General features: G+C 45.0%; 1 protein-coding gene across 5 annotated transcripts in view; it reads left to right on the top strand.

Moving 5' to 3' along the window:
• Positions 1–621: 621 nt before the first annotated feature.
• SMOC1 (SPARC related modular calcium binding 1) overlaps positions 622–17,221 on the top strand; it is a 134,841-nt gene continuing 118,241 nt past the window's right edge. For 2 of the 5 annotated variants that reach the window (XM_037395276.1, XM_037395272.1), the window contains exon 1: positions 623–884. In XM_037395276.1, coding sequence (XP_037251173.1) covers positions 780–884 — 105 coding nt within the window. In that variant the 5' untranslated portion in view covers positions 623–779. Of the gene's footprint in view, positions 885–17,221 lie in introns of all 5 variants that reach the window. The other 3 variants (XM_037395274.1, XM_037395275.1, XM_037395273.1) reach the window with 2 other exon arrangements.

The raw sequence follows: 17,221 nt of genomic DNA, 5'->3' as shown, positions 1-17,221 counted from the left end.
TGGGTAGCCTCTGTGGTGGTGGGTCAGCCATGCTTTGAGTCCTGGTATGGAGGTGACAAGAGGACCTACGCTCCTGGAGACACGGACTTGCTCCCACAGTGGTCTTGGCCCAAGCCCGCCAAACCAAAGGAAAACGGTACGCAGACCGCGAGAGAATTCCCTGTGCCAAATTTACTTGCTCCTTGGCCCGACCCGACCGCGCGTCTCAGCTGTCACCGCCAGGGCCAGCGGCGGGGCTGGGGCCGAGGCTGCCCCGCCGGGGTTTGGGACGGTCGGCGGAGGCCGGCAGCCCCCCAGCGAGCGGCCTGGCGCCCGCGCACCCCGTCAGCCGCTGAGGGCGCGGCGGCCGCTCCAGGGGCCGCGGCACGGGAAAGGTGCCGGCCCCTCGCCCGGCCGCCGGCAGCACCGCGCCGCCCGGGGCCAACCTGCACCGCCCGCCTCGAGCCCCGGAGCGGCGGCGGGGCGGGGCGGAAGGCCCTGCCTCCCTGCTATTGGCTGCGACCGGCGGCGGCCACTCTGCGATAGGCGAGTTCCGCAGTCAGTGGCGCCCGGCCCCGCCCCGCCGCGGCTTTATAACGGGCATCCCCATGGCTGAGGCGGGTAACCTGCTGCGGCGGGAGGGGGCAGAGCCGGCCCGGGGCACCGCGCACCGCCCGCCGACGGACCCGCCGCCGCCGGGCTGAGGGGCGGCCGCCCGGGAGAGCCGCCTCCGGTGGCCGCAGAGCCCCGCCGTCCCGCCGCCGCCCCCTTCCCCCCGCCGCCCCCCCCCCCGAGGGACGATGGTGCCGCGGGCCTGGCGCGGCGCGGGGGCTCGCCCGTTCCTGCTGGCGCTGCTGCTGGTGCATCTGCCTCAGGGTCGCGGCCACCGAGCCACGGGGCCCCGGGTAAGTGAGCCGCCGCCCCGGCGGCGGGGCAGCCCTTCTCCCGCCCGGCCCGCCGCGGCAGGTTGCCCTGTCCCCGGCCCGCCGCCCCCGCGCCCTGTCAGCGCCGCAGGTGAAGCCCCGGCGGGGGCCGCCGGGCAGCCCCGGCCCCCCCCGCCCCGCGGCGGGCACGCAGCGCCTCCGGGCCCGGCTCCCCGCGGGCGCGGACCCTCGCCGGGGCCTCCCCGCTCGTTAAAAGCCGGGTACCGGCTGAATGCGCCAAGTATATGCATCGGTATTAACTTGTTGGTATTTATTGCAGACAAAAAAGTGGGGCGGGGGGGGAGGTTGGCAGGCTGTAGTTTTATATTGCTCGTCTTGCATTTAATGTAGCTCCTGTTCCCAGCACATAGCTTTAGGACTTTTTCTCTTTTTATGTTCCCAAGTAGGGAATAAATGAATCCCTGCAATAAAGCTAGATGCCTTCAGCCCAGACTTCTCCCTGTAGGAGTCTAGCTCTGTTTTTTTAATCTGACAATGTCTGACTCTTACTGGGGCTGTTAATTTCACTTACCAAACTATTACACTGCTCTGGGGGAGAACCCAACATCTTTTCTAAATATGGTCCTCCCAGTGAGCTAATGTTACCACTGCAGCACCGCTACGGAGTAGCATGAGAGCTTTCAATTATAAAGCTGCAAAACAGTAGCCGTTTTTCAGCCAATGCTGCAATAAAAGCATGGCTCTGGGTAAGTGGAAAAACTTGATCTCTCTGCAGGCGTGTTGGATGCATTGCCCATGTGTGTTCTTGACCCATCAGTCTGCAAGGCTATGAAATGTGGTACCTAATTAACTTATGCCAAGGTTAGGCAAGACCAGGAGTCTTTGGAATCGCTGCTTGGCCAAAGTATAACAATAAGGTGCTTTAGTGCAATGTTCTAGTCTTTTAATAGAAGTGCCGCTTGACCATGATGGCTATTAAATGCTTCTCAGAGCTATGGAAAGTGTACTGGCTGTACTGGTGTCCTTGTGTTGAGCAGTGCTGTGTAGTCTCTTTTATGGCCAGATGTGTAATAGCAGCTGTTAGAATGTGGCAGATCAGAACTAGTGTGTGCCATAAATTCTTGGAGACATGTTTTAAAAGATGGGGAAACATAGGGGTGCTTATGTTTGTATCTGTATTACCTGATATCAAGCGTAAACCTCAAAATTGGAGTGGTGCCAAATGGAGAAGAGCTTTGAGGTGATAAGTAAGAGTCTGACTGGATGACTAGGGCCCTTCTTCAGCACTGGTATCTGAATACTTTAATGAAAAGCAATTGAAACAAAGAACAAAATAAAAAATACTGATTGCAGTGCATAATTGCACAATGACCCTGTCTGTCAAACAGTTTCCATATATGCCATTTTTATGTACTGTACTTTACAAGGCAGTTTAATTGCTCCCTGTGCTGTGTCGTCTTTGGAATGGGAGCTACTTCAGGAGAGTGGAAAACAAAATACAAAGGACTACTGATGTACTTTTTGCTTCAAGTAAGTGAGCTGACTTTGTTTCTCTGACTTTGCTATTTCTCCCTTTGTGACTGGGGCAGAATGTCAGCTGTGCGCACCAATGTCTACTTGTGAGCTCTTAAAGGGAAGGCTGTGAACTTCCAGGATGTTTAACTTCTGAGGCCTGTCTTATTACACTTCTAATTGTCATGCTTAAGTGCATGTGAAGGTAGAGAGTTTAATTTGCTCATTTGCAACCATGTTGACTGATCCAAGTCCCTGAGATTCATCTCTTCTTGTGGTTAGACATTGCCACTAAGGTTGTCACAGTACAAAGGTGCCATACTTTGGATTCCAATGTACACAAGGAAATTTTTTATTAACCATTTTTTGATGATGATTACCATCTTACACCAGCGTGTCTCATGCTGAGTTGTGATCAAGAACATATTCCTGTCAGGAACCCTCTCTGGATGGGGGGATCAGTGTTGCAGTTCTAGGGTCTGATCTTGTAGGTGTTCAGTTGCTAGGTGTGATATTTACCCTTTCCCACTTTTTCTTTTCTGTATGGTAAGCACTAGAATGATAATATTTGCAAGATGAAGTGCTTTTAAAGGTAAACAGCAGTCTTTAATCCTACTCAATGAGTTTAAATGTGCAGCAATAATGCTTGAAACAAGTTCCTGATCTTTCTCCTTGCATTTCCCTCTTACTACTGTAGTATTGCTGCTAAGCTAGGCAGCCAGCACTGTCACTGAATACAAAGGCAGAAGAGTATGGCTTACTATTGCTTGCTGAAAATGATGAAAAACTAAGGGTATTGGAGAGCAATAGGTGTATCTACATCTCTTGTGCCAATAAGGGATTAAACTTCCAAATGAGGGTAGTTAAAGATGATTACTTGAATACCAAAATCAATTACAAGTGCAGCTAGTATCTGCTGGCCTGCTGAGGTACTCCTTGCTCTCAAAAGATGTACAAAGTTTGCTGTTTCCTGTTACAGTGAAAGTATGAGCAGTGACATGAATCCCTTAGACTTGGGAAGTGTTAGTGACCTGTAGGAAACATCTGGCTTTTGTACGTATGCTGTGGCCCACTAACAGTTAATAACAACTGTCCAATTGAAGCTCCATGGTAAGTCTAGTATCTTTGGTGTCCTAGAAATAACTTGGAAATCCAAGGCTTTTGTGTGACTTGTTTCCTCACTTGACAGACTCTAGAAAAGCTTCTGCTGTGTTACATAATTGCATGGTCAATTTTGCTTCTGTAGGTCTGAAGAGCCCTGTGGAAGTGATCAGCTGGCTGTACTTAGAAAATTTCTGTCTGAAGGATGTTGGCTTCTGGAAAAAGATAATCAGGCTTTACTTTCTATTCATATTTTCTTCCTGTGTGCCTCTCTTTCTCTGCTGGTATGAGATCTGGGGTTGTGTGACAAGCCAGGTCTAGCTGTTTCTCCTCCTTGACCCCAAAGTGATAGATGGGGAGTTTGACTGGGCTGGCTCTTGCATCTCCTACTGTGTGGTGCTTTTGAACAGTACTCTTTCATAGCACATTAGATTGTGCCACTCTGTTTTTTTCCCATCTGGACAATAAATGTTGACCTTTGTCTTTCTAGTTTAGAAAGATAGATCTATATAGGTCCCCTGCTTTTTGATTATAATGCCCTGACCGTTAAGAACTTGCTCCATTTATGGCAGGGAGCTGTTGATGGCAGTAATGACAAATACTAGCACAAGAAGATGGTGGGTGCTTGCAGAAGGAGCAGAACGCGACTGCAGCAGTCAAAAGCTGTCCTAGGGATGGGCTTGGATTTATGGAAGGCTGGGGTTCTGTACCTCCCAGTGACTGCAGAGGACTAAAAAATGGGAGGGGAGGGCAGGACAGTCACTATAACTTTCTTTCTAGTTTCATGCATGGAAACATGCCATATCCCTCCTTGAAAGGCATGCTAGCTGGAGATGTGGGGGGCCTTCCAGTTCAGTGCTGTTGTAAAGGGAAGGCAGTAGATAGTAAAATTATGAAGCTACACACAGATTCTAGTGCATAAACAGGAGTGCTATAGAGCAATGGGAATTCCCTGCTGCAGCTGGCTGTTAGCTAGAACCCCAAATAAGAACCTTGATAAAAAATGCTGGAAAGGCTCCTGCAGCTTTGCCATTCTGTCAGGAGGAGCAAGAAGCATCGCAGCTTGTGCCAAGGAGCCTGTGTTCTCACTGGAGCCCCACTGGGAGCGTTCCACAAAGCAGGTATCTTTGCACATGCTCTACTAAAATTAGGGGGACTGTGTTCTTCATGGTGGGAAGAAACTGGAAAAGGGCATACTATAAAAATACAGGGCAGAGGGCTCCATATGAAGGAGATCCAGAACAGAAGAGTGAAACTTAGGGTAGGTTTTCAGTGGCTGAATTTTGTTTTTTGGTTTGAGCTTAATCATCACTCTGCATTGCAAAGGTCTACACTGATAAGTTACAGCTGAAGCACTCTAATGTTTTAGATTTCCTTACTGTTGGAAAGACTCATTTTAATGAAGGAATAAGTATCCAAAGACAAGTCTTCACAAAAGCATCCCCTGACATGACAGACTTGTTGCTCTATGGCAAAGAGCTTTTTGTTACAGGTGCTCTGTTTCGGTTGGCTGAGAGATGTTCTTGCCTAAGTGAAAACTCTAATTGTATGTAGAGCTATACTAATTGTTTCTCCCTCTCCTTGTTCATGCTTAGACCTTTAATGTTAGACAGCTGAATTCCTTGATGTGTACCACAGAAACTGATCTGATTTGCTTTTTATTCATTATGCAACTGTTAAGGAACAGGATTAATTCTTGTGTGGAGAAGTATTAAAACATTATGTTCCCATATATTAGTGTTGGAACAGTGGGCCCTGTTCTAAATGGGGAAACACTGTAGGATCTAGCTTGCTCTGTGTGCTCTTAGAGCTGGGAGTTTAACTGCCTGAGCTTCTGAGTTGGCTATGAGAATATTTCACTCATGTTAATGACCTCTGCTGCTAATGAAAGACTTCTGGCCACCAAAAGACTTGATATAAACGATGAAACTGCTTGTGTATTTCTTCTGGTGGTGACAGCCAGCTCCTGTAGCTGGTAGAACACCTACAATGGTAACCTCTTGGACTAGTTTTCAAGTTTCTAGCACTAGTCATGTGTTAAGGTAATCTTCACTGACATCACTGCAGAGCAGATGCTGTCTTGGCTTCTTTAATTTCCAAATGGCCTGAAGCAATTGGTAAGATGACTGTAAACCTCATTTCAGTGGTAGAGTAGCTCTGAAATATTAACACTGCTGTTTAAGTATCTTAGATGTTCTTATCCTGCCATCTCAAACTAATTGCGACATAACTATGTCAAAAAACCCCAAACAAACAAAACTCCTTTTGTCTCCTACTTGGCTGTTGAATCCCTGCTTCTTCTGGGGCTGGCACATCTGACAGTGTAGTTAAGCATTACACAATAAACTTCATGCTCTTAACAAAACCCAAACACAGAGGCAATACAGGTGAAACTGAAGCTCATCCCTGAAGACTGCTGTGCTGTCACGCTTAGCCTCCTGTTCGACAGTGTGATGGCTTCTTCTCAGAGCGCCCCAGCAGCTGCCACAAGGTCTTTGGTACTGACGCAACACCCAGGGACTTTGTGGCACAGCAGACCTTGAGCCCTAAGCTTGGTGTGCGCTGGTGATAGTTTACTGCTTTGTCATCAAGTGAAATTCTAGCAGAGAAGTGGATGTTAAACTTGTGACTTGAGCTATGAAGCCTACTTTTTTTGTTGTTACAAGCTTAACTACTGTTGTTGCTTTTGTAGGACTCCAAGCTTCCTGTGTTTGTTTGTGAGAAGCTCTTCCATTTGTGAAGTTCTTGCCCCAGCACTGAAAACTATCATTGCTATGGGTGAATCGCTTCAGCACTGGAGCTTTCAGAGTAAGGTGTGAGGTCAGTGTGAGACGTTTGCTTACATAGAGAAACTACCAGGATGTGATGAATGTGGTATGTAACTGTCTCCCTCTTACGACTAGCTCACATGAGCAGTTAAGATTTGTGTTTAGCAGCTTACATGTGAGCCCTGCGAAGCTTTTTGTGGTGGCTTTACTGCCTGTAGGTACGAGGAGGGGGTATTCTGGCACCGAAACCCTTCTGGTGATGACCGAGAATGCTTGCTGCTTTTTTTTTTTTTTTTTATTAGGCATTGTAGCTGTAGGAGAGTAACAAGAAAGTGTAGCTAGTCACACCAGAGTGTAATGCTTGCACTCAGGGCAGTGAAAACAACCACCCACCATACAAAGGAGCTCTTTGTATGTGTACTTACATAGGCTATCGGCGGCTCCTCAGCCTGAGAGCAGACAGCTCCCTCAGGATGAGGCCTTACCTTGAAATCAGGCTCCTGGCTTCCTGACCTGGATGGCTTTTCTCCTTATCACAGTAGCCTCCTGGTGCAACTTAGGCTCCTGTGGGATGCTGCACTAACACTGTAGGTGGTGTTAGTGATATTCATAAGCATTAGAGAAGAATCATCTGCTTGTTTGGTGAGGAAAAGGTAGCCTTGTATAGCGGGCCTGCCCACTCACAAATGCTATTCCTTGCAAAACTGAAGAGACAAATATGGTTGTTATTCACCCCTAGAAGAATTACTTTTGAGGGAAGCCTGTGCTACCTGTGTATGCTGGAGGTGCAGCCCCTACAGTGTGGGGCGGGGGTGATGGAAAAAATGGAAGCTTTGGCTTTTGAAGGGATTAATTCTACTGTGTGACCCTTCCAGGGGAGCCTTAAGACTGGCCTGGGCCTGACAGGATGATGTTAAGGTGCCAGTGACAGCCTGGAGTAACAGCCTTGGTGGAAGGCTATCCTGCCAGATGTTTCTCATACGGGCTTCTCTGGGGCAGTTGTGCTTCTGTCCTCAGAGCAGTAGCCTAGAAGCCCCCATAAGTGTCCAACTGCTTGCACTGTCAAATTCTTCCCTGGTGTCTCCCAGCTGTAGCCTGCCAGGGAGGACATGCATGCATGCATGTTGGATTTGTGCATTTTTGCCCCCCACTGGCTTGTGGCTAAGCTAGCTGTTTTTGAGAGCCCACCGACAGGTGTTCTCATGTGGAGTGGCATGTGGCTGTGCAGTGAGGAAGTGAGTGGTAGGTGTGAAATGAGAGCCAACTTAGGTGCTCCCTTTCAAGGCCTGTGCCCAGAGATGGGGAAATCCAGGAACAGGGGCTGCATCATTAAAGGTTGGAGCAGGGTTTTGTCAAGTAGAGTCCTGCAGCAAAGCTTAGACAAGCTACCCACTGGTGCTGCTGGCAGACTCTTCCATGCAGATGAAGTGGTACAGAAACTGGTGCATGTAGACAGTTAACTTGCTCTGCTATGGGCACCCAGACTCCTCTCCTGGGCTGGAGCTGGAGTTCCTAAGTAGCAGCTACTGCCTCTGGGTGAAGAACACGAATGAATGTGAGCAGGACAGTAAGTAAACGTGCCACGGAGTACCACACTGCTCAGTACTTGAGTACAGACCCGAACCATGTGCTGTGGCTCTGTAAATGGGGTTGCTTTGCCCACTTTGACTTGGGGTGGCTAAGGGGGAAAGAAGCAGACTTTCTGCATGCAACATCTTTCTGTGCAAGGCATAGATTGAATCTATTTGAGACTGGCTTAATAGGCTACACAGCAGTCCTTGTTGGCCTAAAGTTAAATTTGATCCACTGCTGGAAGAGCATGGGCTTAACATTTTTCTCCTGTTCTGAGTCCTATGGCGAAGTGCAAGAATGTACCTTCACCCTTTTCAGAGTGCAAAAAGCCTGCTGTTCTGTGCCACTAAGACATTTGATTAAAGCTGCAGTTGAGGGGGTGGGAAAGGTGAGGGCTTTCTCATGGGCGGGCTTTTCATAGAATTATAGGAAGTGGAAGGGAAGGTGCACTGGAATAAGGAAGATGGAGAAGTAGGACAGATGAAATAACTTGCTTTTCTGAGGTTTTTCTTGGCCACTGGTCCAGTTAATGATAGTTGGAATCATATCCAGAGGGAAGTGCTGATCCTCAAATAGGGAGGAGAGGTTCCAAACACTTAGTGGGCAGATTCTGTTTCAGAGTTTTTTTTGGCTACCACTCTTCTGTTACCATTAGCTGGGTCACAGACCAAAAGGAATGTGAAAGAATGTTCTCCATCCCTGTTCTGTGACTAAGATCAATCACTTAAGTTGCATGGGGAAGCCAGACTCTTACCTTCTGATTAAGTCCACTAGCTTAACTGCTATACTTAGACTTGTGATGCATGGAATAGTGCTTGTTCTACACTCCTGTGGAGTTCCAGAATATTGGGTTAAGAACTTTTTCTTTGGTTATACAAAATCTAAAATATGAGATAATCTGATCCTTCAGTTGTAATTCTAATACTTAAGGTTTTGACACTCCAGCATATTAAAACAATCCAATACAGTCTTAATGTAAAGGTGAAAATATTATGTTCTGTGGCTACCATGAAACTGAGTGGACTCATGGCTGCTCCTTGTGTTGCAGAAGCAGTAGTGTGGCTACCTCTGGTATAGAGGGGGAGTGAACCAGGCATCAAATAGATAAGGAAGCATTCTCAGGTGAAAATACCTGGTAAAAGTAGTGTTACCCTTTAACGTACAACAGGGGCACATGCCTAGGAAAGGTGTCCAGATGTACGCTATCTCTAGATCATGCTTCTGTGTGTACCAGATACACACTAGACAGAAGCAGATAAGATGATAATCTTTTGTTGCAGCATAATGAAGATTAAAGAGCTTACTCTAGCTGGTACATCAAACCATTTCCCTTCCCATTTCTTTGAAGCAGATTTACATGCAGTCTACGCTTAGACTTAAACAGATACTTGGTGGAATGAGGTGCAAGTTAAGAACTAAAACTCAAGAAGCTCTTGTGTGTAATTTCCAGGTGGAGGATATTAAATGAGTTGGAGTTTGTGGATACTGGCCAGATAAAGGGGTTTCCATCTGAGCCAAGTAACTACTTCTGATTTGACTCTAGTTACCATATAGAATGGTGGTAACTCTCGTTGGCTTCTACTTGGAGTTTTGCATTTGGCTTATTCTTCTGCTCTTAAAAGTGAGCAGGCAAGTGTTGCAAAAGTAGATAACCCTTTTGACTTAATACCTCCAATCTACCTCCAGTGCTTTGGAGTTCTGTCAGGCGAGGCATCTGATGTAAGGCACTAATACAGCACTGCTGCTGTATCTTCCTGCTGTTGTAGTAAACCATAGCCAATTGGATTCTCAGTGCTGCTGGTGGTGGTGTTATTTGTCCTCAATTAGATACAATGCATCTGATATCTTGCATAATTTTCAGGCATATGTGGAAATCTGTCCTGCTAGAGCCTTAAAGTAGCTTCTGAAAGTGGTTGCCATGGAATAGGATAAGTGCACTGCACATGTGTACAACTCCATGGATTTACTCCTTGACTGTAAGAGAATTGTGCTTCTGGTTGCTGTACCTGAAGGCCTCGGGTTATTCTAGAGATACTGTCCTGGTAAAATCTGAAGTGGTGGCGAAGTGACTACTGCTTATATGAATAAGTAATACCTAATGGTGGAAGAAGGTATTTCAGTGGTGACTGTGCTACCTAATGAGTAGCTCATGCTTTCCATAAGGGGGTACATATTGAAGGAATTTGCTATGAATTTTTATCAGGGTTGCTACCAGCATTTGTCTGATGTTATCAGTGTCTGAGCTGTCTTTCCTTCTTTATTATTACACAGGTACAGCCAGTATTTTTAGGAGCAGGAATCATGGACTTGAGTGCAGGATTGAAGTCAAAGCTGTGTTCTGTAGGCTTTAGCTTGTTAGGTGTTCTGTGGAACCAGAGATGTTCTACTGCACTGAGGCAGCATGTTTGTTCTCTGTGGCAGTAACTGGTCTTGCACTCACTTTACTCTTCCTAGTTTGAGCCTGAACTGTAGGAGTAGTAGCTGCAACTTCTACAGGTAATTACAAAATGGACATACACTATCACTAGCAAAGTATGTATATATATGATGGTTAAACAGATTATCTGGAAGTATGGGGGATTGTCAGCCCAAACTTTCTTTTTGGATGCTCATCTTCAGGAACTTCCAGGAGGCTGAACATTCTCTTCTCAGTGAACTCTGAAAGTGCTTTATGCTCCAACTTGGTGGTGGTTTTATTTAAGTCGAGGACTCTTACACTGAAGCAGGCCACTTGGCTCCAAAGTAGTCTGGATGTTAGTGGATGTAGCTGTTGAAGACTTGAGTTTTTCCAAGGCTGCTGGGTTTTTTCCTCCCTTCAGTTTCCCTGAAGTAACAAGTGTGTTGGCAAAAAAAAAATATTTGTATTCTGCTGGACTTGAGCTGTCACTTAAGCTACTAACTTAAAAATCAGCAACTCTGCTGAACTTCACAGCTCACCTACCAGTTAGGCATACCCTGAAAATTGTGATTACATTTAAGGTGGCTGATGGAGCTTTAAATATCTAGCCTAGTTCAACTTCTGCCATGTCACTAGTATAGGTACCTCTTGAGGGTGAATAGGGTGGGGAGTGAGAAGCAATCAGTGTGAAACTAGGGCCGCTGATGCTTTTCTTGTTTTCATCCTTAGTTGTCCATGAGACAATCTAAATGTCCAGATTTTTACTGTGAACAATAGGTACCTGAAGGAGTTGCAAACTAGTTGGATTGGGAACAGAAAGAAGTTGATCTATTTTTCACCACAAAAGAAAAAGTGCTTCTTTGCTTGAAGCACTTTGGCAGCGTTATTGGAACTGAAGCTAGCTGTTGCTCATCAACATACTCCAGTGTTATGTCTTGCAGATTTCTGCTCTGGATGTAAAAGCACCCATAGGACAAATCAGCTCAGCTCATCTGCTCTGTTTTGTAAAATCTGTTGGTGTATAAACGGCTATAATGTGTAGCTATGTTAGCTCTTACCCTAGGAGGATGAAGCTATCCTGGTTCATATGCATGGTTCTTGCATGAAAGTAATTAGAGAGTCCCAACTTCCAAATTGAGTTTTGACTGTAGAGTTAACTTCAGAAAAACTCAGTATGTTTTCTAGAACACTAGGGTTTTTTGGTGATGAAATTAGAACTGCGTGGGAGGGAAAAAAATCTGCCATACTTGAGTAAATCTGAGCATTCTTAAAACCTGCCCTTCAGTACCTCTGGAATTGACCCAGTTGTATGACAAGTAAATTTTCAGCCCAAAGATTTGAGGCTCTGATCTAGCTTGAATAGCTAGTGCATGTCAGAAGTAAATGAAGTTTTTTTTAAAGTTCCTGCTGGAACTCTAATAATTTACCTACAAGTCTCCAAGATACGCTTCTAGTTCTGCTGGCATGAAGACAAACTCAAACCAAAAAGTCTCCCACAATTGCTTCACATAACCCAGGGACTTCCCCCCACTGCCCCAGAATAGATGGGAAGAGTTTAGCAGGAAAATCCCGTGCAATTTGCAAAGAGAAGGATTTGATTTTAGTTGAAACTTTAAAAACCACAAGTAACACTTTTACTTCTGAGTAAACAACAGCCCCAAATCAAAAGTCCAACTTCAGCTGTCAGCAGGTTTTTCTCAGTAGCAAAGAATACAGAGTTCCAAAGGAATATCTCTTTTTCTTTATGTTAAAAAACCATAGGTATCTTATCACAGTAACTGTTCTTCCTGTTAAACTTGGTACCTTGTCAGGTGTCCCATGCAACTCTTAGTTCACTGTTCCTTTTCTGTAAGAAAATGTCCACATCTGACCTTAAGTGGGGAGCCTCCACTATAACTACTTCCAAGTTAACCTGCTCACTAATATTGTCACCTTCGGAACAGCTGTAGATTAAAAGCTTCTGACTAGCTTTTTCCTTATGTCTGGATTCCTGTCAAACTCTGCTCCACACCCTCCAAGACTTGTACTCTCTGTGTGTACCTCTTCAGGCAAGGCAAGGAGAGTGGGAGAAAAGTTTGAACTTGGTAGTTCTTGCTGAAGCCTTCTTCCTGGCAAAGGTGAGTCCAACTTCAGAAATTCATGTTTTTCTTTGGAAATCACTGGGGCAAGTAAATAAAGTTAAACAGAATAAATTTTCTACCTGACATGCTTTCCTTCAGTTTGTTCAGCTTTAATAAAGTCTTCTCAGGTTTAGAGATGTAACCAGCCTTTCAGTGCAATGAATAAGTGCAGCGTGTCAGAGCAAAAGCTAAATATGATTTTCACTTTTCTGAAACCATGGAGAATACAAGCATTTACATTCAGGAAGTGCCAGAGGGCTGATGATAGACATGGTGCAGTCACCTCAGATTAAGAGGACAAAATAGGGTGTTATCTTTGGCTTGACTCGGGTTAATATTTACTAGAAAGCAAACCTAGGGATTACCACAAATAACCTAAAACAAGCATGTCTACTCTTCACTGTATGGCAGACTAATGTTCTTGCATATCCATGTGTTTCCTAAGGCAACCAATTAGGATAAAGTGAGAAGAGGTAATCTTGTTAAATCTCATGCCAGCGTTCAGATGAGTAGAACCATACTTACTTAAAATTGCCTTAGTGAGACTTGCTAGTGGCTTTTGTTTCACTAGCAGATGCTGATGTAAAAATACAAGACTCTTGGCATCTGTTGTTGTGAGGCAATTGACACCAGTGCTAGGCATTGTTTACACAAAGCATCTAAATGAAGTCACTAGTGGATTCAACAAGATACTAACTGAAGACAGCATTTATAAATGCTGACATTGATGAAGTTTGCTTAGTTAATGCCCAGTACTAAATTGCAATCAGGATTTGATGGCTCTGAATAGAGTAAACCTCTTAAAATAGGCAGGGGACAGGGTCTGAGGAAGAATTTCTTTCCCGAAGAGTAGAGAGTACTTTCTTCTTCCTCATTCCCCAGCTCTGTCCTTATTGTTGCTGACAAAGCAGTTCCTGGGTTGCAATATCACCTCTAACTGAAACTCTTGTCAAGCTGCTGTTGCGCTGCTTATTCATCTTGAGCACTTGGCTTGGAGCTCCAGATCGCTGAAGTGAAGGGAAAGCACTAGGAAGTTTTCCCCTTGGTTTAGGGAGAGACATGCCTCTGTTTTAGGTATTTTTCTGGGGAGAAAGCTGATGGTACCCAGGGTCATCTTGTTCTCAGCTGATGGCTAGAATGCATAACTCTCTTGGGAATCTTTCTAGATGTATTGTAGGGCAACATCTATATGTTAAATCTAGTGCTGTATGTAGAGGCTGCTCAGCTTGAACTGTTTTAGCTGGACCTACTGCTTTCAGACAGTGAGCTTGACTTTGTAGGAAGCTTCCCTTTAAGTGTGATTTTTTTCCCTTTGGGGGAAGTCTTTGGAAATTGAGTAAGATTATAAAGTCATCCCACTTTAAAACTCAAATGGCAGTGATTCAACAAACACTACAAGCTGCTAAAGCGGTTGAACGAATAACTGGCAAGTGTCTGTCTTAGTTGAAGCTTGGAATCCACTCTGGTAATTGCAATATAAGCTCTTAGGCAAGAAAAGAAAAAAGGCAGATGTTTCTTTATCAGCCTCAAAGGTCAACAGGTCTCCTGTAAAGATGGGCAGGCTCAGAACCTCTGACTTGGTGTCAGTCAATGTGACAAGATTAAACAGAACTGTAATTAATCACTTGAGTTCACTTAATTCTCCATTCTTTCCCTTGGTTGATTTATTTGCTGGTTTCTTCATATGTTCCAGGGAAAGTTTCCTTTCTAGGTTCCAAATTATCCCTGTATTTCTTAGGTCTGACTTATGCAACAGTCGCCTCTAATGACACTAATACCCACAGGACCATATGGCATGGACAGTTCTTAGCTGAAGTGTGAGCATGTTGCCTAGAATCTGCAAACTGGAAATGTTTCTGCTTTTTTCCTGGCTGGTGTGGTTGCTTGACCTTGCCCAGCTTCCAGACCCCTCCTCGCTTCTTACCCTGCTCCAACATGGGTTCGTTCCATGGGCTGCAATCTTCCAGGAAAAAAATCTGCTCCATCATGGGCTTGTGGGCTGCAGCTTCCTTCAGGAAATGTCCAGCTGCTCTGGCTTCTCCTCCCCCCTGCCCCATTGTGTGGCCTTTTGTCTTTTAAGTATGTTTTCAGAGGCACTGTCAGCTTGGCTGATGGGCTCACTTTTGGTCTGCAGTGGCTATGTTGTGGAACCAGCTGTGTCCAGCATGGGGCAGGCCCTGACTGCCTCTCACAGAGGCCACCTCAGCACCATGCTGCTACCGGGACGTTGCAGTGTAAACCCAACACAGCTGGTCAGACCAGGCTGAAGAAGGAATGCTGCTTTGGCCTGGAAAGACTCCAGCAGAGTCAGCAATGGGTGTGCCCGTGCTTCTGGAAGTACCACCAACATGGAGCTCACACCTCAGTCAAACAGTTTGTGCCCTGAAATAAACTGCTTCAGTCCTTTTCAAGGTGGTGTGAGTTTCTTACAGAGGTTGAATATGGTTTTGCTGTGAAAGGTGCCAGTGCACCTAAAATTCAGAGATCTAATCTAACATACATTCTACTCAGTGTTTGGTTTTGTTTTTTTTTTTTAAGATGTAGCCTCAAATTGACTGAGCACTTTCAGGTTCTGTTCCCATGTGAATGTAGTTTCAGTATTGATTGTTCTACTCTTCCCCTTCTTCAAACCTAGGGATTGGCTTTTCATCTTACCCTTCTGGAAGGGGAAGAGAACACAAATTTAATACTTATAAGTGCTATTACTGGTACTGAATAATTCTGCAAGAGGAGTGTCAGATATTGTAACTCCTGACAAACTTCAACCTGGGAAAATTACAGGAGTGTCTCTGTAACATCTGGATCTGGTGTTCTGCATCCTTGGGTGTGGACAAGCCCCCATGCTTCAATTCTCTGATGAAAGTGTGTTTGGCCCTTAACAGCAAAAAGCGTATTTAGAGTTATATTACCATTATCCATTGAGACATAGGATCATGACGAAACTTTACAGCACTTTTAACTTGTAATTTTCTTCTCTTGGAGTCCAAGTTGTAGGTGCTGAAACTTGACATATAACAATGCTAGTGCTCTGTGCTTGATAGTGGAGAGGAATACGAAATACTTGAACAGAAGTAGCATCAGAGAAGCTACTGCCCGAATACTAGGTTATCTACTTAAATATCCTGTATGTCAAAGACCAAAATTTCACTTCTTATCTCTTAACAAGTTTTTTTACTGTTACTTGAAGCTAAAACCTTTTTCTGATAGTTGTCTTTAAATACTCTTTTTTTTTTGCTGGACAGCAAAAGTAGTTTTGTCACAATCAGTCTCCAAACAGGATAGAAATAAACCTTTAAGTTTCCAGAATCTGTCAACTTCTCTAACATTTTAATTAGAGGTTTTAGGCCTTTACCAAATAGTTTCTCAAAGCCTTATGAAGCCTATGCCACTGCAGTAATTCACAAGTACTTACTGACCTTACACTTTAAAGCAGCAATAACTGTACTTCCTTTCTTGCATTGCTTACTGCCTTTTGGCAGGATTTTGTGGAAAGTACTAGCTTTAAGTAATGTAAAGCAATTTATGAAAAAAATAATGGTCTGTCCTAGCTGTAGAAGCACCGCTGCTTAAGATGATTAGCAATTAAGGGCAACAGACAACAAGCTTAGTTGGGTACTCCTGAGCTGTATCAGCTTGTGTTTCCAGTTATTTATGCTGTCTCCATACTGTTGGCTTGTGTCTTCCAAGCTCATGTCTGAGCATGTTTTCTGATTCCCCAGCTATGTGTTGAACTTGCTGCTTTGGCCTGCTGTGAGCTACAGCCAGACAACTCGCTCCTGTGGCAGGACTGATGCTAAAATTTTGCCTCACAGTTATATGGCTGAAGCTGGGTTTAGTCACTTGCCTTGGTGGTCAAGTCTGGATGAAGGACAGTTACTGAAGCCAGTCTAGACAGCTCTAGCCTCCTCGATGAAGCACTAACATATCTTGGAAGTAGAGTAGCTTTTAAACTACAGGAGCCCTTGTGATACTGCAGTTCCTGACAGCCAGCCTGTGCAGGAATGCTTTGCTGGTGTCCTGTGCTAGCAAAGCTTTCTACCTATGCTATACCTAGTGTAGGTATAATTGAACAGCAGAGTTGTCTGGGCTTGCTTTAAACATCCACGTTGGCTATCTACAAGAACTTACCTGCTAAAAGAAAACTATACCTCTCTCCAGCAGAGATCTGATAACTTATAATGCCAAGGTTGGGACATACAATTGATTTTATCCTACCACTTGTCTGGAAGCTTTCCCTGCATAGCTGGTATAGTGATGACGGGTAGATCAAAAGTACATGTAAACAACCTGGAACTCTGCAAGGGTGCCCACCTTTGCCAATGACTGTAGAAAACATGCCTATGGTCTGATAAGAGTAATGCCTGGATTTCATGGGGCTGGATGGATGACCTGGAGATACTTTAAACTGGCACGCTTTGTCATGTTGTACTTCTACTTACTGAACTACATGAGGGCAAGACGCAACCCCTGCAATAATGTGGTTGTATCACACTAGTTATGCTGCTGCTGCTGCGTGATGCCCTGGGCAAGCTGTTTTCACACTGGATGTGGAGCAGCACTTGAGGGGATGATGTGGCTCCTCAGAACCTGGAAGGGTTATCTGTAGTGCACTAGAAACTGAATTTTGAAGAGGTTTTTAGTGGATGGGTTTGGCCCTAAGTATACCCTGAGAAGGGCCTTTGTCTGAATAGGGGAAGGAAACTCTGAGCCCTGAGGTATGGGTGTGATGAACTAAATTTAGCCTAGCTAGGGCACACTACTCTCTTAGGCTTTTAATGGTATACTCTCTTTGCTATTAAGCCCCATGGCCAACCTGTGCAAGGTTCTTGACAGGTGCTTTTTATTCTCCATGGTAAAATATTTTAAGTACTTGCTTGAAATAGAACA

Source organism: Falco rusticolus, chromosome 7 (assembly GCF_015220075.1).
Source record: "Falco rusticolus isolate bFalRus1 chromosome 7, bFalRus1.pri, whole genome shotgun sequence".
Taxonomy (NCBI): domain Eukaryota; kingdom Metazoa; phylum Chordata; class Aves; order Falconiformes; family Falconidae; genus Falco; species Falco rusticolus.
The sequence above is the reverse complement of the archived record's forward strand: the minus strand, read 5'-3'. Positions and strand labels throughout refer to the sequence as shown.